Source organism: Meles meles, chromosome 20, assembly GCF_922984935.1.
Source record: "Meles meles chromosome 20, mMelMel3.1 paternal haplotype, whole genome shotgun sequence".
NCBI classification, from domain to species: Eukaryota; Metazoa; Chordata; class Mammalia; order Carnivora; family Mustelidae; genus Meles; species Meles meles.
In genome coordinates, this window is record NC_060085.1 from 22,813,137 (window position 1) to 22,836,251 (window position 23,115).

At 44.1% G+C, this 23,115-nt stretch overlaps 1 protein-coding gene across 7 annotated transcripts in view; it reads left to right on the plus strand.

Annotated features, from left to right (window-relative positions):
• The window catches only part of CACNA1D (calcium voltage-gated channel subunit alpha1 D), a 296,933-nt gene that overhangs the window by 154,795 nt on the left and 119,023 nt on the right, over positions 1-23,115 (plus strand). For 4 of the 7 annotated variants that reach the window (XM_045990264.1, XM_045990266.1, XM_045990269.1 and 1 more), the window contains exons 6-8: positions 1,131-1,283; positions 1,805-2,001; positions 8,827-8,930. In XM_045990264.1, coding sequence (XP_045846220.1) covers positions 1,131-1,283; positions 1,805-2,001; positions 8,827-8,930 — 454 coding nt within the window. Of the gene's footprint in view, positions 1-1,130; positions 1,284-1,804; positions 2,002-8,826; positions 8,931-9,480; positions 9,585-23,115 lie in introns of all 7 variants that reach the window. The other 3 variants (XM_045990265.1, XM_045990267.1, XM_045990270.1) reach the window with 1 other exon arrangement.

Genomic DNA, 23,115 nt, shown 5'->3' on the forward strand with positions numbered 1-23,115 from the left:
CTCTGCCCACCTGCTTCTCACCTCAGTGTCACCTCGCCGACCCTCTCTCCACGGTCTTACTCCCATCCCGCCCTGTAGCCCTGAGTGTTGCTCTCTGCAGGACTTCTGGGTGTCCATGCTCCAACCTTGGCTCTCAAGTCTACATCCCAGCTGCACGACACCTCCCTCTTGATGCTGGGCCCGTGATCTTCCCTGGTACAGAGCGGCTCTTGCCCCTCTCTTCCCTCCCTTGTTCCAGGAGGAGCCTCCTTCTGACAGGCTTGTTTTGGTTAGGCACAGGGTTTTGCTGATGGACTCAAGTCCGGCCCTATAATCTGAATTTAATACCCAGAGCTACTACCTTCCTGCAATCTGCTTTTCTTTCCTGATCTTCTCTCCACCGTGTGACCACCAACCAAAGCTCCTGGGCACCTGGCCTACATTGCCTAGCTCCTCTCCGTGCTTGTGGTGCTCTTGCCTCTGGCTGGAGTGGCCCCTCTCCCAGGCCCACTTGTGCAAATCCATCTTCTTCCACCTTTAGGCTTTGGCGAGAGGAGGCTGCTGCCCAGTCCTCTTTCTTATCAGAAGCGATGTCTTTCGTCGATCCCTCTTTAATTTTCCCTGTTCAACTATAGCGTCTGTGTGCTACCCTAGGGTAATTTGTGTGTAAATCAGAATTACACACAATTTACCTTCTAGAACATACCCTTTTTGAGAGAAGGCACTTTATGTAACACCTCATCATACTTCCCAAAGCGCTGAACTTTCTACTTGCCACGTAGCAGCTGCTCAAGGAACTTTGTTGAATGGATGAATGAACACGTGAATGAATCATGTGACCTTGACCTTGGCGGGTCCATCCTCTCTCTGAGCCTTAGTCTTTCCATCTGTTGAGGGACGCAGTTGGATTAGATGGTCTTTTAGGTTCCTTTTTATCTTATCTCACATCCAGGTTTACTGTTAATTTAATGTTAAATATTTCTTTGAGTTTTACTACTGTGTGTCATATGGAGCAGGCATCAAGGCGTCAGGTATTTTATGTATATTTATATATGTGTGTGTGTGTGTGCGTGTCTGTGTACGTGTATATGTATATGTATGTATCCTTGAAGCATCTCCATGACTCACAGACTTATTTCTCTCTCTCCTAGGTTTACAAGTTGTCCTGAACTCCATTATAAAAGCCATGGTTCCCCTCCTTCACATAGCCCTTTTGGTATTATTTGTAATCATAATCTATGCTATTATAGGATTGGAACTTTTTATTGGAAAAATGCACAAAACATGTTTTTTTGCTGACACAGGTGAGTAAGGAAAACGGTAGCAACTTAACTTTAAAAAAAAAAAAAAGTTAATTTTTCTTCCCAAAATAACTTCTTTGGTTTTGGGAAAATCTAAAACAAAATGGTGTGTGGTGGGGGTGGAAGCCAAATATACCAGTAAAACCAGTAAGAACCAGCCAGTTCTCAGCGTGAATTGTGTTCAGAATAAATGAGGAGTTAATCTCCTTTTCTATCCTGTTTTCCGATGTAATGCATCCTGGCAAATGAGATGAGGTGTCCCCCGTACTAGGACATGAATGGAATCACCACCATTGTTCTATAGTCAGGGCAGAGGAGAGAGCCATGGACTCTGAGTACAGAAGTGGCATATGCCACGGGGGCGGTGGTCTTTGAAGTGGACCTTGAGGGTCAAGTGGGAGGCATGGCATAGCGGAGCTGGGAGGCAGGTGTTCCAGGCTCTGCAAGGGCACTCATCTTCCCCTGACTTTGGGCTCCCTGGTGTTCATGTCTGGAGTGGTGACATCCACGTACTCTGTTCGCAGATATCCTAGCTGAAGAGGACCCAGCGCCATGTGCGTTCTCAGGGAATGGACGCCAGTGTGCCGCCAATGGCACGGAGTGTAGGAGTGGCTGGGTTGGCCCAAACGGAGGCATCACCAACTTTGATAACTTCGCCTTTGCCATGCTCACCGTGTTTCAGTGCATCACCATGGAGGGCTGGACAGACGTGCTCTACTGGGTAAGCCACTGGAGGACAGAGTGTGTGGAATGTTCTTTTTTTGGATAAGAGTGTTCCATTCATTAGAGCTCAAAGAAACCCTGGCAGTCTGTACTCGGGAAGGGAAACAGACCCTCTCCTCACTCAGTGAGACTCCTCCTCTTCCTTCCTCAGGGCCCTAGTTTCTATTCCAGAAAGCCGCTGTGTAATGTTGGCTGCCTCACTCCCCAGTACTGCCTGGGGACTTGCTGCTCAATGTGCCCACGAGTCCTGGTTTTCGAGGAACTCCCAAAGTCAGGGCCGTTCTGAATTAAGCTCTTAGAGAGCCAGGGGTTATTTCCCAGGTTAAGAGGCTCCTGGACTTCCATGAGTTTGATTTTTTTTTTTTTTTTTTTAACATAAAGATAGGTTGCTCTACCAGATCCTAAACAGAAGACAGGGAAAATAAATTGGATCCCTTTTAGGCTTTCCATGAACTTAGTATAACTTTCAGGTCAAAATGGATTTTTCCCTTATTATAATATTTCCCTTTTGCATCTGCAGCATTTCCCTAAATCAGCCCAGCACAAGCCCCTGCCTCACTCTTCCTTTCTCTTGAGAGCTCTAGAAGTCTGGCAGAGAGGATAGGAAAGGCACATAGGATTTCCAGGGCTGGTGGACCCATCCAACCAGCTATGAAAACAGATGCCCTTTCTATGGCTAAGGTCTGGTTCTTCTTTTTTTTTTTTTTTTTTTTTAATATTTTATTTATTTATTTGACACAGAGAGAGACAGAGATCACAAGTAGGCAGAGAGGCAGGCAGAGAGAGAGGAGGAAGCAGGCTCCCTGCGGTGCAGAGAGCCCGATGTGGGGCTCGATCCCAGGACCCTGGGATCATGACCTGAGCCGAAGGCAGCAGTTTAACCCACTGAGCCACCCAGGCGCCCGGTCTGGTTCTTCTTGTTCCTGAAAGAGCCAGAAGGGTTCGCTGTAAATGAAGAACCGTAGTATTTTAACAATAATTTCCCAAAGCTGAGTTCGTTTTCTCATTTATTTGGTAGAATTTGAAAAAGCTCACAGAAGCTTAGAAAGTAATTTCCATTGCACAGATTGTGGGGGAAAACAGCTGACATGCAGATTTTGAGTCTAAACCCAAGTTCAAATGGGATTAATCAGGATCCCAATAATGACTTGTTAAAAGGCAATTAGTAATAAAGTACTTCTTAAATGGGCAGTCTTTAGTTAGAAACTGAGCAGTAGCTTCTGGCAGTATCTAAATTTTAGACCATAAATGGGGTTCCATATTCCTTTACAACTTGAGAGAACCTGATGCATCATGGTTATAAATAGGTTTTTGCTTCCCTTCCCCAGTGTGCACCATGCTTACAGGGTTGTAGAAGTTCTTATATAGTCATTGTTAGGCAAAGAAGGTATGTTTTTATTTGCTTCCCTACAGTGTTAGTCTAGTTTTGTAGAAAGTTTTGAGCATCACCAACATGTATTTCGTTTCTCTCTCTTCCCTTCCTTTTTCTTACGGTCCTGTGAAAGAGAGGAAGTGTGTGTGTGTCTGTGTGTGTGTGAGTGTGCATGTTTGTTTTTTATATCCATAAGATAATGCCTTTCATGAAGAGGAAGAAGGAGGGAAATTATATCAGATGAGCCAGGATCATGACCATGGCAAGGCAACCTTCAAATTAGATAAAGGGTTCATTGTTAGCATTATCTTCAAAGTTGCAAATCCTAGTTAGATTACTTGAGGTCTCAATCCCACTCTTGCCTGGAAGTTTCTGATACACAGAAAAGATTCCTCCAAATAGCCCAAACTTTGAGCCCTGCCCCCTCCCCACCAAATGGGACAGAAACAATATTTTGATTTAAAAAAAAAAAACAAAACTGTGACTCCTCTCAGCTCTGCTGTTCTGTTGTCGGAGTGAATTGTCCACTGCTGATCCAATGTGCCTGACTAATACACAGTTTTATACTTTGCTATGTTTTGGTACATGGGTTCTCTCATGACAATTTTCCTGTTGTCAAGCAAGCGAGAACTGTGGGTATGTGATTAAAGGAGAGAAAACTCCATGCACCCAGAAACAAAGGTTCCCATTGCTTTTTCCTCAGAACATTTAAGTATCACTTAGGATTGTATAATTATTATCTCTGGTGTTAATACGACAATCACAGAGTTAATAATTTGACAATATAATAATTATATTCTGTGTGAATTACAGGGGATCTTTACTCTCATGAAGAATCTCAAGAAATTTATCAACATTATCCCAGTCTATATCCCTTTCGTAGAAGGTCTGGGATTTTGAAAGTCCAGCAGTGGTGTATAGAAAGGCCACTATCCCTAGGATCCTACGGCTAGGGCCTGGGGTTCTTGATCTAGAACAGGGGTCTATAGACCTATAAGAGGCCAGATAGTAACTATGTTTGGCCTTGCAGACCATAATATATCTGTAACAATGACACCGTTCTGCCTTCTGTCTCCCCATGTGACTCAGAAGCGGGTACAGATAACACATAAATGGCTGTGGCTCTGTTCGATTAAAATTTCATTTCTGGACCCTAGACTCTGAGCTTTGTAGAACACTCATGTGTCATGAAAGAGTCTTTTGATTCCCCTCCCAACTATTCAAAAATGAAAAAGCTATTTTTTAGCTCAAGGGCTGTGCCAAGGCAGGTGATGGGCTGGGATTGGCCCACAGGTCATAGTTTGGTGACCCCTCCTCCAGACTGGAACCCAGCACTCTTTCCTTGGTGTTCTCCACTGTCAGAGATTTGTGAATCATTCTAGAACACAAGAGGGCAGGTAAGTGATCTCCCATACAGTTCACGAAGATCTTATCCTCTGAAACACATCAGGTTGTTTTTAATTATGTGTTGATTACATTTATTAACTCATCAGGGAGATAGACAAGAGCCAAGACGCCAAACATTCTTAATATTTAACGGGCCATGGTCAGGTGGAAGATACACAGCTGTGTTCCAGAACAGACCTCCCTTGACCAGCGTAGTTCCTGGCACAGAGCAGGTGCTCAACAAACACTGATTACTCCTGCTCCTCATGGTACAGTCCCATTGCCTCAGTGTAGAGGGGCCATGTTTGGATATCAATTTTTTTAAAGATTTGACAAATTTATTTGACAGACGGCACAAGAGGGAACACAAAAAGGAGGAGTGAGAAAGGGAGAAGCAGACTTCACATTGAGCAGGGAGCCTGATGTGGGGCTCAATCCTAGGATCGTGGGGTCATGACCGGAGCTGAAGGGAGACGCTTAACGACTGAGCTACTCAGACGCCCCTAAATATCAATTTTTTTGTACAACTAGAGTATAAAGGGAACATCTTGACAGAGAACTAAGGAGATTAGGTTGTAGATATTGATTAAGAGCAAGTTTCTCAATCCTTTAGGTGTTTGTATATGGTGGGCAAAGTCTTTGCCAGGGATTACTTCCCATCTTGTCAAGATTACATTCGGTCAGTCAGTCAGTGTCGTCAAGCTCACTGATGCCTGATTCTCAAGAATTTCTGGCAAAGGGACGGCTGGGTCTTGAGAAAAAGGCGGGTGGGTCTAATATGCAGGAAGACATACTTAGAACACTTGGGATATGTGGGAGTGGGATTAACCATTTCTGATGGGGGAAAAAAGTCCTTCTAGAGCTCTTTTATAAGCATTCCATAAGCATAACTACACTGTCATCTGACCCACACATATTTGTTGTCTATGGAGGCAGCAGGGGAAGAGCATGAAGGCTGGATAGGGCTGAGTGTGTGACCTTGGGTAGGTCATCACAACTCTCTGGGCTTTAATTTTCTGCAAGATGCACACTTAGACTACATGATCAGTTCTTCAATTCAGAGGAAATTTTTTTAAAGGTAGGAAATTAAAATAGGGTTGGTTTTAGGAGAGAGCTACCATATGTAAATCACCCATGACCTTTTGCTTTAGCGCCAAGCTCTTTCCTCAATGAACACACCTCTGGAGGGGCTGGCTGCCAGACTCCCAACAGGAAGTTCTCATGGTCAAACTGACCACTTGTTTCATTCAAGACACCTGGGTAATTCCTCTCGTTAGCTGAGGGCATCCCTTTCTCTCATTCCTTCCTTAAGGGGAGCCACGACCAGTATACCAGGTTCACAGTAGTGTTTTCACCACCTAGGGGGTGAAAAAAAGCCTTAGGTTGGTCTTTAATTGGAGATAAGATTGTGCATCTCAGCCTTTGAAATGAAAGGAAAAACATAAACTAAAAAGATTCTTGTTTTCTAGGCACCGGGTGACCCCATATGATGACTTTGATGTGAATCTTTTAAGAATGAATCTAAACTGAAATCCTCAGCTCGTGCTGAGTTTTTCCTTGTTGATAAACCCATGCAGACAAAATCCCCGGCAGAGTCTCTGTTGTCATTTGGGTATTTTGGGGAATAGCTTGCCAGTTTTTACTAGCTCTGTGTATATGGTAAGGTCTGAGAAATGCTAGCCTCTGAGAAGAGACGTGGGTTGAGAAGGTTGAGTTTTGGAGAAAGACTGGCCCTTAGAGCTTAAGTTTTGTTTGTCTTCCCCCACCTTCTGGAGAGTTCGAGACCATCTTCCATGGCCTTCCCTCCAGCCCCCAGCTGTCGTTCCAGTTGGTATTTCTGCTCCAAGTAAATGCAAATCTATCTAACACCTACTCATAAGATGTTAAAAGCTCTTTAATTAAAAAAAAAAGTGCCCTCCTAAGTGTAACAGACCGCTCTTCCTAGAACATTTGCTGGAACAGCAAACAAGAGATCTGACTGAGGATTGGTAAAGCAGAAGGCCTGGCTGCTGAGCAGCCCTCTTTCACCTCATTCCAGTCAGCTGACAGCTGGCGCCAGCCCTCCCAGGGCGGGCCTCCAGCGCCTGAGCTGCACAAGAGGGAGGTCTCCTGATGAGAGTCCCGGACTTTGCCCTTCCTTCCCTCACCCCACAAGCATGCTCTCCCCCTGTTGCCTGCTCTGCTCCAGCCCAGAGGAAACAAGCTCAGGGAGGTCTCCGTGGAAGGTCCGGACTCCAGGTGGGGCTCCGGCCACCACGCGGGGCAGCCTGGGTCTTCTCCTCCACACACCGCTCTTTAAATAAGTTTAGTGGTGTCGTTGCTTTGGAAGAATTACCCTCTGCCTTCCTGCTGAAATTAGTTTATCCAGCTGAATTAGATCAACAATTGCAGCCACGGCCCGGGTTCATTCATTACTCTAATTGCCAATGTGAGATGTGCAGACTGATAGGAGTTCTATTAAGCACATCAATTTTCATGTGGCCAAACAGGTGTTTCATAAGGGATTTAATGCCCTCTCCCTAGACTTCAACAGATGTTAGGTCCTTTTTTTTTTTTTTTTTTTTTAAATGTTCTCTTTTCCTCTTTGGCTTCTGCATGAAGCAAACATAGTGAAATGCATGCACTTCGTTCTGCAAAGCTAAAGCTAAAATCAGGAGCCAGGTAAAATGGAAGAAAAGCACGTGCTTCAAGGTCAAAGGGGCTTGCACCTGTAAGGCAGGAACCATGACTCTCACAGACCACATACAGTTCTGTTGGGCAAGATTCTGGGTGCTCAGCAAAGTCAGGCCCGTGGTCTTTCATTCTGTCCCTGGACTGGTCCTGAACACCTCCTTCCTGGGAGAAGTGTTTGCCTAATTTAACACAGACCTGTGCTGCTGGGAAGTTCCATCTCTAGCCATGAACCTTGAAGCACCTGTTGGCTCCTGCATGAGAGCTATTCATGACCGAACCTCCCTGGTGAGGGTCTGCCACGGAGGCCACCTCTGACTGGGATGCTTGAGATTGTTCCCGAAGTAATGGCACAGGGTTTCTCTGGACCAGCTCTCTTTCACCTCGTCCAGGTCAGCTCACAGCTAAAGCCAGCTCTCCCAGGGTGGGTTGTCTAGGTCAAAGATAGGTGTGGGGGATAAGCACGTCTTTCTTTTTCCTGGGTTCTTCCTTGGGTACAGTTTGCAAAAATCTCATTCCCCAAAGCATCCTTGAGTATGAGTAGTCAACTTCTGAACACTTTCCTCTTTGTGTTCATTGAGCTGTGCATGCCCTCACTGATGGTATATAATCTAGATTTTAGGTGGGTTAAGTTTCTTTGGATAGGCTGGCTCCCAATAGAAATTTATTATTTTAGGGTTTTTTTCTTTTTTTCTTTTTTTTTTTTAAAGATTTTATTTGTTTATTTGAAAGACAGAAATTACAAGTAGGCAGAGAGAGAGAGGAGGAAGCAGGCTCCCCGCTGAGCAGAGAGCCCGATGCGGGGCTCGATCCCAGGACCCTGGGATCATGACCCGAGCCGAAGGCAGAGGCTTTAACCCACTGAGCCACCCAGGCGCCCCGGGTTTTTTTTTGTTTTTTTAAGGAAAAGAATTTATAGAGTCAGGTGTTACAAGTTTGTCTCTTTAAGTAAGACTTTTCCACCATCACGAATTTTAAAAGCAGAAAGTTCTAACAACTTGGGTAGAGTAGGCAATCCTTTCCCGCTAAGCACTAGCTTAGAAGAGCTTGACCAAGATCTGTTCTGAAAATCCAGGATCCAAGACTGTTTCCAGGGAGAAAGAGCCAGATCCCAGCTGATTTCCATGCCTGTGTCAAAGTCTGCTATTATTTGCCCTGAAAGCTTTGATGACTCTAACTGGGTGTGTGTGCACGTGTGTGTGTGTGCATGTGTGTGTGTGTGCGTGCGTGTGTGTTGGGAATATATAGTGAATGTGCCTTGGCTACCGTTGTCTCTGATCCAAATCTAAGTAAATGTTTAATTCAATGTATAGAATGCTGTCTCTAACATGACCCTCTCTCTTTATTAGATCCTCTTTTTAACCCACTCCTATGAGACCATCTTATTTCTTGCAGATGAATGATGCTATGGGATTTGAATTGCCCTGGGTGTATTTTGTCAGTCTCGTCATCTTTGGGTCATTTTTCGTACTAAATCTTGTACTTGGTGTATTGAGCGGGTAAGCGACACCTCTTTCATCTTGAAAGCGGAGTCCTAAGGGCAGTTGCCAGGACCACACAGGTTTTGTTAGGTGGGGGCGGCCGGGTGGGTGCCAGACACGTCCTGTGTCCCCCGAGATGCTTTCTCTCCTGCTGAGGCTTCCCGAACCGAGATGCTTCCTGGAACCTCACCAGCCTTGACTGAAAGAAAGCTATGGAACAGTTATCGACCAGAAATTAATCAGCGCTGTTGCTTGGGATTTAAATAGATTTCATTTCTTGCCCTTTTTGTCTGTCCTAAAATGAGATACATTTATAATTGCTTTATTGGTCTGGATCCCAATATGCAGATTAATTGGTACAAAACAGTAGCTAAACGAGCTGGTCCTGGCCGACTTCAGCAGCGGCACTTGTCCTTACCCGAAGACAAAAATGGAAGGTCCTGGGTGGAGTCCCTGTCCTCAGAGCAGTAGTGTTCCCTCAAAGCCCTGAGTGGTCTGGCAGCTGCCCCTGGGACTCCGCTCTTTAGTGAATGGATAACTGATAACTGATCTCCTTACATTTTTACAGGTAAATGATGCGATAGGATGGGAATGGCCATGGGTGTATTTTGTTAGTCTGATCATCCTTGGCTCATTTTTCGTCCTTAACCTGGTTCTTGGTGTCCTTAGTGGGTAAGCAGTCAGATGTGTGTTGCACAGTCCGTTGCCGCCTCGTGTGGGGCGGCTCCATGCGTCCCCCCGCTGCTCCCTGCGGCCTCTCTGCATGCGTGTGGACTCTGACGTCCCTTCTGTGTGTTGCTTTTGGACTGAACTGTGATTCTCTCTACCTGTACCTTGTCTGTGAGACTCCGTGTTTCTGATGCTTGCCACACGTTATTAATCTCACGAAAGGGTGTCCCTGCAGCCGGGCTCATTGGTGTGCCCACGTGCAGAAGCGGATTGCAAGGGACTGAAAGGAGTCCCAGCCTTGGTGACCCGCCCCCCCCCCCCCCAGGAAAGGGCATTATGTCTTTTGTGCCTGTGTTCCCATTAGTATATAACCTGGCCTTTTTGAGTTACCCACAGCCTATCACGAATATATCCAGGGCGTTTCAGATGTTATTGAGAAGGAGGAATGGACCTCGATTAGCACATAAGTCCTGAACAATTTCAGAATCTTACATCCTTCAAGTCATTTATTTGCTTGTATTTTTGCTGCTGTCACTGTGTGAATTGTCGCTCTAACTCATGATTAGTCTTCGCTTGTGGAATCCCTAATGCAGAGTAATGAGCAGCTTCTGCGTACACACTTCTGTGGCCTTAGGGTCCTCCTCACTCAGTCACCATATTTGAAATGTCAGTTGGCTGCCTCTACTCCTTGGATGACCTCGCGCCCCCCCATCCCCACCCATAGAGAGGATTCTCCGTGGAGAGTGGAGGCTGACTTGGGAAGGGGATTCCGGTGTTTCTGGGCTCTGCCTGGCCTGTACCCACAGATGCCGTCCCAAGCCCCTGGGGTAGCTCTGTATCCTCACCTCCCACAGACACCCAGAAAGAAGAGCACCCTGAGGAGGAAGAAGGGGCTGTCTGGGCTCTCCCAGAAGCTGCTCCGGAACTTAACCAGTGTTGGAAAGTAGGGGCCCCACCTGGGGGCCCAGGAGCCCCATCTCCCCAGAGGAGCCTTTGTCACGCACTGGGCTCACACTTCCTCAGGAGATACTGGTGGGACCCTTGATTCCACGTGATCGAATTCTCACCTGCGTTATCTTCCTCTTTCCAAGTTTGTGTCTCAGGGTGGGGGGGGGGGGGCTGCCTTCACGGAATGCCGAGTCGGCAAGGTGCCCTGTATCGCCCTTGACTGAACAGGGTCTTCTCCAGAGCAGAGAGCACAGTAACTTGTTCACCCTAAACTGCCCCGCCTGTCTTCAGGCGGTAATGTATTTGCAGTTCTCCTTGACGGAATGTGGTCCATTTCACACCAGGGACTGTGCGTCTCAGGAAGCCCCTTCCTAGAGCCCAGGCCCCCAGGGAGGGGGTGGGGCCGGGCTGAGGGTGTGACCTCATCTCCCCCCCCACTAAGCCCCCACCCACAGAGGACTGACTCTGCAAGGCCCCCCGCTGTGAAAGTCTTGGCACTTGGAAGGTGCTTTCAGGCCAATGAAGCTCTATGGCTGTAAGGTAGGGTTGGGCTGGTAGGGGTCGACTTTATCCCTGGGGAAACAGCCTAGCGCCTCTTTTGCCTCAGGAACGGCCTGCACGAGGTTAATAGCGATGCTGACGTGCATTCCTTGGCGCCCCATGTCTCCTAAGTTCCACCAAACTGACTGAGGCCATGGAAACTGCTAATTTTAACAGTGCCAGTGACATGCCTTATCTCCAAGCTTCCCAGAGCAGGAGCCACCCCCCGGGCATAGGATGAAGCAGCTGGAGACAGGGGAAAGGACAAGGTGGGCCGAGGGGCTCCTTATCAGAATGGCCAGCGTTAAATGTTGACCCCCATGGAGGCTGACCACAGGGACACCCTTGTGGGACAACCAGTTTACTGGGATCTATTTTAGGGACAGTAATAAGTAATTTGAAAACCTTTTGGTATCAGAACAAAAGTAGATCCATTTTGAGGGAGACTGCAGTGGCGTGGCCGGCGCCGGGCCAGAGAACAGAGGTGCCGGGGTGTCTAAGCCACTGACGGGGCCCTGGGCTCAGGCTGTCATTGCCCAGTGGGGAGAAGGTTGTGAAGCAGATCAGGAGCTTGCTCCCACCTTCCTGGACAACCCCCTGCCCCTGCCCCTCCACCCCGCTCTTCCCCCTTGACTGGCCCCCACAGCAACAAAGAATTCAAAAAAAGCACTTCCTCATTGCATTTTTAAAGATTTGCTTTAGTCTTAGAGTCTTCACAATTTTTGTAGGGAACACAGGAGGGAGGTAGATGTTAAAAGGAAGACAACTTGTGTCGCGTGGCCCCGGAGGGGACACTAGACCAGCGTCCACATAATCCTTAAAGCGCTGAACTAAAAGCCTCCCATTTTAGAAATCTGGAACTATCGTCTTCTGTTGAAGATTCATTCAATGATGCTTGTGTGTCTTTAAGTCTGTTAACCCATCGGAAATACGTGGTTTCTGCCCTTGGCTGTGTGTGTGTGTGTGTGTGTGTGTGTGTGGCCATGCCATCCTATTGTATTGGTGACCTGGTTTTAACCTGCACACTTGGTTTGGTGTTGGTACGTGTTGAAAGCATTCTAAGACGGATGCTTTGGAAAAATCTTTGGTTTTACAACAGATGGCTTTTCTCAAGGTGAGTATGAAGTTTATAAAGTGTGCACCCTGTGTAACCAAGCATGAACACAGATGAAGACTTTTGTCTCTGACGAGAGCGTTCTCTGGGGAGGGGGAGCTGAGAAGGTCTGTAGCTTGGGCTGCAATTCCACACTGTCATTGAGGAGATGGTCCCCTTATGGCCAGGGATTGGAAAGAATGTCTCATTTACGTCTGTAAGTCAGACAGATTTGTCTTTTCTCATGCTGGGGTTTTTTTATTTTCTGGGTTTTGTTTGTTTGTTTGTTTGTTTATGTGTATGTGTGTGTGGTTTTTGGTTTGGTTTTGTTTTTAGAAGCTTGATTTTTTTTTTTTTTTCTATTTTTAAAATTGTTCATTTAACGCCTTGTCCCTTTTGAGGTTTTTTGCCAGGAAATAGAATAAGAGAATTCGCTGGTGTCCCAGTGCTTGGTTTCTTTAGAATCACTGCCAGATTCCCAGGGGGGGAAATGGTGGTCCTGGGCAGTGGGCTCACTTCTTCACCTGCAGGACCCGCCAGATGCTAGGCATACCTGTGGTAAGGCCCCCAAGGCGTGGTTCAGACCCCCAAGAAGACACTGGTAGAGGTGAAGGTCTGAGTTCTGGTCCTCCCAGTGTCACTCACCAACTCTAGGACTTCACTTTGTATCCCTGAGCTTTGGTCTCCTGGTCTCTCAAGGAGGGATGGCCCCGCTGTGCAGCCCCCCTCCCCCACTGGGGAGCTGGCTTTATCTCAGCTAATGAACGTAGAAGTAAAGGAGTAAAGGATTATACTCAGTGAGTGCATCTTCATCCTAAATCCATGGACCTCCTCCCTGTCCCCTCTCTGGATGAAGTGGTGACGGACACAGGGGCTCTTTGGAAATCAAAGTGTGCCATTTTCTGGATTTCCCAGGAAGTGACCATGGGAACCGAGCTTTATTTACACATGAGTCCTGTACTCTGTGCCCCCAAGAGGAGGGCATGGAAGTTCTTTGTCAGCCACAGAGTGTCTTACAGCTCTAAATTGTCGTGACTCAGGTTCTCTCTGACAGTGATTTTTTTTGCACAATGTAGGGGAAAGGCCTTTTTGTAGCATTGTGGTTAATCATACCAGATTTAGAGTTGGAGAGCCAAGACGTGATTCTGCTTGAGCCTCAATTTCTTCATCTGTGCAATGGAGCTGATCACACCAACCGCGTGGGTTGTGTGAGGATTCCGTGCACGAGAGCAGAGCGTGCTTCCTCTTTGGCACTGTGGTGGCTTGCGTGAGAGAAGAGAAAACGTGATTTGATGCAAGAAAAAATCGAATCAACTCAGTCCTTTTAAACTAGTAATAATGGGCCAAGATTGGCCTACATTAGTGGAAAGTCAAAGTTATATAATATTTTTAAATGTTTCGTTGCGTACACACGTGTATATATAATGACATAAGCCAATGATTACTGAAGGATATTGTTACATAAACCACCTCCTGGGCCTGCTTTAAAGAATAGATTAAAATCATTTGTAACTCGCCTATGAATTCGGAGCTTTGGTTTTGCCAGCATCTTAGGGAAAATATTTGAAACACTTTCTTAAGCAGGCTTTGCATGTTAGAAGAGAAGTGTTTCTTTGTAAAGCAGATTTTGTGACCTAAGACTGAATGTGAACCCAGCCCAAGTCTCTCGGTTCAAAGTCCTGCACCTCTAAGTGTTGTTCTTTGTGTCCCAGTAAGTTCCAATTTACCAGATCACAGCTATCTTTTTAAATCATTGTTCTAATTGTATGTTACTGAAGGCCCATTTATCTTAACTTCAGAAGTTTTGAAGGAACATGGAGGAGATGAGGCATTATTGAAAAGGCCATTTTCAAACCAGGGGATCGTTCTGAGTTTCACCGTTGGGGTCTTTCTATACCCCGCTCTAGTTGCACTAGATCCCAGGGCCTCATGAAGACTCATGCATGGCTCTTTTGCCAGGCAGCTGTGGGCACGGAGGGAATGGGGAGGGAGGATGGTGGTAGCCATGGGACTCTGGACTGCGTGATTTGGGGATTTTCCAGAGCAGGATCTGGTTTGGGGCCTCATCGTTTGCACCCTGGTCCATTTAAATCCCCACCATACTGAGCCATGGAATGTCAGAGATGGCCTCTGACTTCTCCTTGAATACTGACTCAGGAGGCAAAACATAGCAGGTAGATGGTCATTGTATCACTTGTGAATGTTTTCTAAGTGGAGACATAACCTCTGGGAAGAGGCATTCTTATAAATTATTCATGACTGGAATTAGATTTTGCTCTCATTCAACACTTTACTGGCATCTGCTGATTGAAAACGAACACCAGAATTTCCTCCTATACCTAGCTGCTCTGACATAACTGTGTCTTAGAAGAGTCGTTGAATTGCTTACAGCATTTGAAAATGGGCGTTGTTAGGCGATGGGGTAGTCAGGCTGCCCATGGGATTGGGTGTCGCTATATTACGGAATGAAGTTGTGTTGATTCATGACTTAATTCTGTATCCTGACCAGCAGACTAGGAAACGACATCGAGGTCTAGTCTAAAAATGACAAAGAGGGTACAGGGTTCTTAGTAGATCTTATGACTCCAAAAAAAAAAAAAAAAAAAAAATCTGTATGTAATTCGTGATGATCATGCTACCAGAATTCCAGACAAAGATGAGTTTAATCATCAGTGGCAGCAAAACATATTTTCTCCCATTTAGCTGGATTTATCTTTGGTCTGAGTAGGCTAATGTGTGAAAGATCTGTCCAACAGTTGGAAGTCTCTCTTGCATTTGGAAGTCATGCTGTGAGTGAGGTTGAAGGTCAAGGGAAAGCGTCATGGACCCTTTAATGCCTTCACCTGGTTTGGCTTGGGTAGAACAAGGAACTGAGCCCCGCCGCAGTTACACATGAAGAATGCTGTCTTTCCTCTTTCTCAGGAAGAACCAGGCTAAACGGTTATCTATACTTTCAAACTTCTGAACTTTCTTGTTGCAGAGTTAAAAGGCTATTGGGGGGTAGCTGGCAGCTGGATCCTGGTGCTATTGGTACTGCGGTACCTGAGGGCACGGGCTGCTAGTCACACCTGACATTAACACGTGAGTGGTAACTTCGCCGCCACTGGCTCAAAGCTACTGTTTCCATAGAAATGGCTGTGGGGATCAGTGGAAGCAGAGGTAAGTGAAAGTTTTCGCTGATCCTTGTTTCCATCAAGCTGACGTCTGTTTCCGTGGCAACGGCAGTGGCCAGCAGCCAGCCAGGCACTAGCAGCGCATTCAGGAGAGCTCTCTCACTTGTCAGCTGTGGCTATCATCTGTTCCTGACCGGGTTCCTTTTTAATAATGCAGAGCAAAGACCTCAGAGGACCGGGAGGCACCTCTGGCCACGTGTGCCCTCCCGGGTGCCGGTCCTGCTGCTGGAGAGCTCTGTGCTAAGCAGCGGCTTCACCGGCAGGCAGCCTTCCCTCCGCCCCCCTCTGGTGTGTTGATGGGCAGTTAGGAGAGGGGGAGAGGTAGTGCTGGTGTTGGCATTGTGTACGGCAGGCTGTTGAGTCTGTTGATCCCAAGTCCTGGGGGAGGAGGATTCACTACAGTACTTCCATCCACAAACCCAGCTCTTCATAAAGCTGCTAGTAATTTAATGGTCAAAATTAAAGCCATAATTTTCCCATGTTCCCTATGCGATCGGTGGCCCTAACTGTTGTTGTCACTTTTACAACGGAAGGAATGTTTATGAATTCAATAATTTGCCTTCTTTGAGAAACATAATGATGATTGCTCCTAAGATGCTATTGTCAACCTTATGTCAGTCTCCCCACCCCCCACCCCTTCTGTGAGATGTGCTTTTGCAGGCTGGTAGACTTGCTGCCAGGGATCAGCAAATATTGGTCTAGCCGGGCAGCTCTGCCTACAAAGACCAGGATGTCCCTAGTACAGGGAGCTTATCTTGACTCAAGTCTGGCAGTCGCTCCTTTCTTGGAGTTTCATTTTCATATTTAGCTGATGCATGAACCCAGCCCCAAGTAGCCTCCTCCCGTACAAGACGGCTCTCCCAGGTCCCCAGGTGGAGGGGAGTGGCGCGTGTTGCTCTGATATCGTAGGATGGAGAGCACGTGCGTAGAGGCACGGAGTGAGGTGTTGAGCAGTGTCTGGTTCTAAACCCTGACAGATACCATCAAAACGTCTTCCCTCTGAAGCAAAACAAAACTCTGATATTCAGAGCTGTATCTGTGAGGATCGAATGAAGACACGGAGCCACCGCGTTATGAGAATTTAGACTGGCTGTCTAGAAGCCCCGAAAAATTGTGGATTTCCTGTCTCTAGAGGGCTTTCTGAGTGACTGTCTTCCTCCGCAGTCTGGACGAGGGCAATATGCCTGGAGGCGATATTGGGGTCTGACCCTGTATCTGCTGGTTGGCTTCATTATAATGGACTAATAAGAAGCAAGAAATCTTGCTAGGTACTTTTTCCCCCCCTCTTACTTAGACTTCTTAAGAAAAAAGTGATGTCATCATTTCATGAATATTTTTTAAGTGCTTACATAATAATAGATATATTTGCCAAACACCTTCCTAAGCTCTGGGTTTCTAATAATGAGACAAAGTAGAGTTTTTGGTTATATGAAGCTTTTATCTAATGGGGAAGACAAAGATTATAATGATAACTTCTATAAATTCTTTGAAAGAAAGGTATGGAGTGCTGTGAGAGTGTTTAAACAGCACAGCTGATTTCCAGGGGCTGAGGAGAAGCCTCCTGGAGGAAGGGAAGAATGAACGAACAGCCATCATATCCAGGCAAGATGGGGGAGGAGGTTGGGGGAAGGTATTCCAGTCAAAGGAAAACTCCTCAAAGGCCTTGCAGTAGGAGGGAACAGATGTTGGAATAACTGAGCAAAGCCAGGGGGACAGGCACCCGGGGAGCAGGGAAAGGAGGCTGGAGAGAAGAGACTGATCAACAAAACCCAGATCAAGAAAGGTCATCCTAGATCACATCACAGTCATTAGCTAAAGGGTAAACCTACTGGTGAGTTTGAAGCAGGAAGTTTGTGATTTATATTTGTGTCTTAGAAGAATGATTCTGTGTTATGATGTCTTCAGCTTACCTTAAGGTAACAACAACAACGACAAAATAAGATGACTTTGTGAATGGATAGAAGGTGGATAGAGAGGTGATAAAGAAAATCTAGAAAATGTTAATTGCAGAATTTAGGTGGTAGGCGTAGGGGTGTTGACTGCATAATTCTTTGTACTTCTGTGAATGTTTGAAAATTTTCTTAACAAAATGGAAAAATTCGCGTATAAAAATCACTGTGGCTGCTGCAGTTGCATGGACTGGGTAGTTAGAAGACTGGATATGGGGAGGCCAGTTCAGACTGTTTTATAATTCACTTCTAGCCACAACACAGTAACAGTTTCAGAGTGGACAGTTTACCATAAACGGCTATAAAACTGGCCAAAGCCTCTGAAGCAGGTTTCCCCCCCCTGCCCCGAGGACAATGGAAATGGGCAGTGTGGGATTGGGATCCCTAAGAGAATGGAAACACATCAAGTAAGCCCCCAAAATTGCCCTGGTTTTCTGCCTGAGGACACTCTTAGGATTAAGGTACAGGGAGGAAGCGCCCAGCAGAGGACAGCAGACTATTTGCTGAAGAGGCAAAGACCAGACAGTGAGCTGCTGAGACGGCTGGAATTTTTAGGGCAGGGTGCTGAAGAGGGGTGTGCAGAGGAGGGGCTCTGGAAAGATTCTCTTAAATCTTTGAGTATAAACTAAGCTGCTATGTGCCAGATGAGACTATCATGGCAAGGTGGAGAACAGCCGCTAGGAAGCTGTGAGCTGCTGGAAACCTCTCCGCGCTGGGAAACGGGGGGTTCTGATCAGCTGGAATGGACTGACCTTGAGGCATACATTGGATGTTCAGTTGAGACTTCAGAAAAGCCAGGCCTTGGGGGTGGGGCTCCTTTCTCTCTGTAAGAAGAACTACTGTTAGAACTGCCCTAACAAAGCTAAAAAACAAGTTTCAAAAGGCTCTCGTTAAGGGGCCGGTTAGGTAGATACCTGCCAGAACAAAAGTCAACACCCGTTACGGAAGACACCTGAATCCAGATGTTCTCCCCAATGTTTCTCCACATCATTAAGAGTCACAGAACAGGAAAAGAAGCAAGAAAACATGATTCATAGTCACGGGGAAGAAGTCAGTAGAAACAAATGGAGAGATGACAAATGTGTTCCAATTAGAAACGAAAGACTTTGAAATTGCTACTATAAACCTACTTAAAGAATTGAAGGAAAGGATGGCTATGTCAAAGGAACAGATGGCAAATCTTAGTGAAGAAATAGAGGTAATACTATATCTGGAATCAACAGACAGAACACTGGGAGGAAAAGAGAAAAGGTCAGTGAAGACTTAATGATCTCCAGGACAATATTAATCAGATAACTGTGAAACTGGAGTTCCAGAAGTAGAAGAGAGATTGAAGAAGAAACAATTTCTAAAGAAATAATTTTGCCTCAAATGTTGCAAATTTTTTTGAAAAACTGTGAATTCAAAGTCCAGGATGCTTAACAAACCCCGGGCAGTATAAACACAAGGAGAAGCACATCTAGACCCATCAAAGGCAAATTGCCGAGGATAAGAACTAGAATATTTTAGAAGAAACCAGAGAGGAAAAGGCAATTATGTCCTGGGAGAAACTGAGATTATACAGTGACTTATTCTCAGATACGATGTCAGCTGTAGAACAGTGGAATGGCATCTTTCGAGGGCTGAAAGAAAAAAAAAAAAACAACTCTGTATTCAGTAACATGTTCCTCAAAAAGTTAAGATGAATTAAAGAAATTTGCAGGGAGGATTGGTCACCAGCAAATCTGCACTATAGGAAGTGTTAAAGGAAATTCTTCAGGCTAAAGAAAATAATACCAGATTTTAAAAATATACATTAAAAAATAAGGAACGCCAAAAATGGTAAAAACCAGTAGGGAATTTTCCTCATTTCTGAATTTCTTTAAAAGATGATGAAAATGAAAGTAATAACCACATTGTAGGGACCACAGTATGTTTAAAAAACCCATATGACAACGATAGCACAAAAGATAGAATTAAATGGAATTTTACTATTGTAATGTTCTTACATTATATGTGAAATAATATGAATTCATGGTAGTAAATTTGGGATTTACTGAATTTGCTATAGTAAATTCAGGATGACTATGTAAATCTTTAGAGCAGTGGTTTAAGAAGTGTTACCTTAAAAGCCAAAAGAAGAGGTAAAATGGAACGCTAAATAGTAATTATACTCCGTTATCCAAAATAAAGGCAGGAAAGGAACAAAGAACATGTGGGATGAACCAAAAACCAATAGCAAGATGGTAGACATAAATCCAGCCACATCAGTAAGTGCATTAAATGCAAGTGGACACAATTTAATTAAAAGACATGTCAGCTGCATATAAAAATACAAGAGGTGATAAATTTAAAGACTAAAAACAAAAAAATGGGGTAACTATATTAATACCACACAAAAGGAATTTCAATACAAGCAAGCATCTCATAAAGGGATCAGTTCATCAAGAAGATATGAGGATTCTAAATGTCTTTAAAATACATGAAGAGGGGCACCTGGGTGGCTCCGTCGTTACACGTCTGCCTTCGGCTCAGGTCATGATCCCAGGGTCCTGGGATCGAGCCCCACATTGGGCTCCCTGCTCAGCAGGAACCCTGCTTCTCCCTCTCTCACTTCCCCTGGTTGTGTTCCCTCTCTCGCTGTGTCTCTTTCTCTGATAAATAAATAAAATCTTTAAAAAAAAATAAAATCCATGAAGAAATAAGCTTTAATGTGCATGAAGGGAGCGCTGTAAAGTAAAAAGTACATGGGGAAACTGAGAAATCCACAAACACAGATGAAAGTTCTTCTTATCCCCTTTCAATAATTGATAGAGCGAGGAGAAGGAAAACACTAAGTATAGGTAATACCCAAGCACTATCAGCCAAATTGAGTGAATTGATAATTATGGAACACTATATCCAGTAACTGCAGAATACACATTCTGTTCAGAAGTATATGGAACATTAACCGAGGTAGATCATATATGGGCATCAAAAGTCTCACTCAATTTAACAAGATTGAAATCTCAGAAGTATGTTTTTTCTAACAGCAATAAATGTGAAGTAGAAGTCGATCACAATAAAATGTCTAGACAGTTCTCCAAATATTTGGAAATTAGATGACATATCTCTAACTTACAATTCAAGGAGAAATATTACAGTAAATGTGATAAAATATTAACCTGGAAAATGAAAATGCAACATCTCAGAATTCGTGTTATCCATCTCAAGGAGTGCTGAGGGGGAAAGAGGAAAGGTTTAAATTCAATAGTCTACATTATCGTTTAAGTGTCTAGAAAAAGAAGGGCAAAATTTTGTCCAAGGTAAGTGGAAAGTAAGAAAGGAAACCAATGAAATAGGAAACACAAATAACAGGTAAAGTTAACAAAGACAAAAGTGGGCTCTTTGAAAAGCTTACTCACATCAGATCTGTAGCAAGACTAATCAAAATAGAAAAAAGCAAATTATAAATTATTAGTAATGAAAGAGGGACATCACCACAGACATTAAAACAATAGCAAGAGAATAGGGTAAAACATTTTATGAGAATAAGTTCTGTAACAGGAGAAATCGACAAATTTCTTGAAAAACACAGCTTACTGGAATGGACTCAAATAAAAAATGAAGGAGCCCCTTTATTTGCTTTTTAAGTAGAATTCAAAATCACAAACCATCTTTCAAAAAGAACTAGAGGCCTCGAGGATGTCAAAGGTGAATTATGTCAAACGATTGAGAATGTCATTCCTAAAAAAAAAAAAACTTTGGCAGATAATTGAGAGTGAACATTTTCCATGTTCTTTTATGAGGCCAGAATAACCTGAATACGAAACCAAACAGACGTTATAACATCTTTCATTAATATGACGTAAAAATTCTCAAATATTAGCAAATCTAACCAAGCAAGATGAAAGGAACAATACCTCAAAAACAAATGGGGTTTATACCAATACAAAGTTGATTCACCACTGGAAACTCAAACAATGTAATTTACCATATTAACCAAATGAAGGAGAAAAATCATATGATAATCTCAGTAAATACAGAAAATGCTACTGGCCGTGTTCTGTAACCATGATAAAAACTCAGCAAACTAGGAATACGTGGGAACTTCCTCAGCCTGAAAAACGTTGTCTACAAAAAAACAAAAACCTCACAAGACTGTACCTAATACCATCCCTCATGGGGAAAGACTGAAATGCTTTTTTTCCTAAGCTTAGAAACAAGGTAATCCTTCCTCTCTCACCTCCCCCCCCTTTTTTAAAAAAGATGTTATTTATTTATTTGTCAGAGAGAGAGAGGGAGAGAGAGCGAGCGAGCACAGGCAGACAGAGTGGCAGGCAGAGGCAGAGGGAGGAGCAGGCTTCCCGCCAAGCAAGGAGCCCGATGAGGGACTCGATCCCTGGCCGCCAGGATCATGACCAGAGCTGAAGGCAGCCACCCAACCAACTGAGCCACCCAAGCATTCCTCTCACCCCTTTTTTCAACGTTATACTACAAGCACTAGCTAGTGCATTGAAACAAGAAAAAGAAAAAGTAGAATGATTAGAAAGGAAAACCTATTTCTATTTACAAAGTGACCAAAGACCTGTTAGAAATGAAAAATGAACATAGCAAGGTCACAGAATATAGGATCAATTTACAAAAATTAATTTTATTCCTGTTTACAAGCTGTATGTGTGTGAAAAATGAACTTTGAGGAAGCATAGAAGCATCAACAAATTAGAATACTTGGGCATAAAGATGAGAACGATATGGAAGATTTCTACGCTGAAGAGCATAAAACACGGATTAGTCAAATTGAAGATGGTCTAAATAAATGAAGATGTCCCATGATCATGGTACACATCTAATGCTATCCCATTTATAAATCTAAATAGCTTTTTTTTTTAAAAGACATTGACAAGCTGATTCTAAAATTCACATATAATTACTGATTGTCACATAACCAAATAATAACCAAAATAATCTTGACAATGGACAAAGTTGAAGGGCTTACACTACCTGGTTTCAAGACTTACTCTAATGCAAAGTAGATTTAGTGTCAGCCTGGCAAAAAGATAGATATATAGAATACTCGAGTGGAATAGAAAACCCAGAAATATATATATATGGTCAATTGTTGTTTGTTTTTTTAAAACAAGGTATTAAGTAATCTGATGGAGAAAAAAATCTTTTTAGTAAAATACAATGAATGAATTAATGGACCTGACTGTTAGCTCACACTGGACACAAATGCTGACTTGAAATGGACATAAAAAGCAAAAAATTACATTTCTAGATGATTTTGCCCTTCAGAAATAGGAAATTGAGAGGGAAACCACATTCTAGGGGAAATCTTTCCTCTGTCTATAGATAGTTATCTGACAGAATTGTAGCTATAATATACAAAGAACTCTTAACAACTAAGAAGATAACCCAATTAAAAATTAGCAAGAGACTTGGACAGATACCATCTAAAAGAATACATAAAAACAGCCAATGTGCATGTAAGGATGATCAAAATCCTTAGTCACCAGGAAAATGCAAGTTAAAACTGCAATGAGAGAACCATAACAGAGTAGAACAGCTAAAATTAAGATGAACAATACCAAGTGTTGGCAAGAACACAGAGCAATTTATACACTCATACATTGCTCATAGAAGCATAAAATGGCTCAACCACTTTGGCAAAACTTATCAGTTTCTCATAAAGTTAAACAAAAACCATATTGGCCCAGCAGTCCCATCCCTGTGGGTAATGACCCAAAAGAAATGAAAACCTGTGTCCACCATGACTTGTCTATGAACATTCAAAGAGCTTTGGTCTAGGGGCTCCAACCTGGAAAAGCCCCAGTGTTTGTCAACAGGAAAATAAATAAGTTGTGATGGAA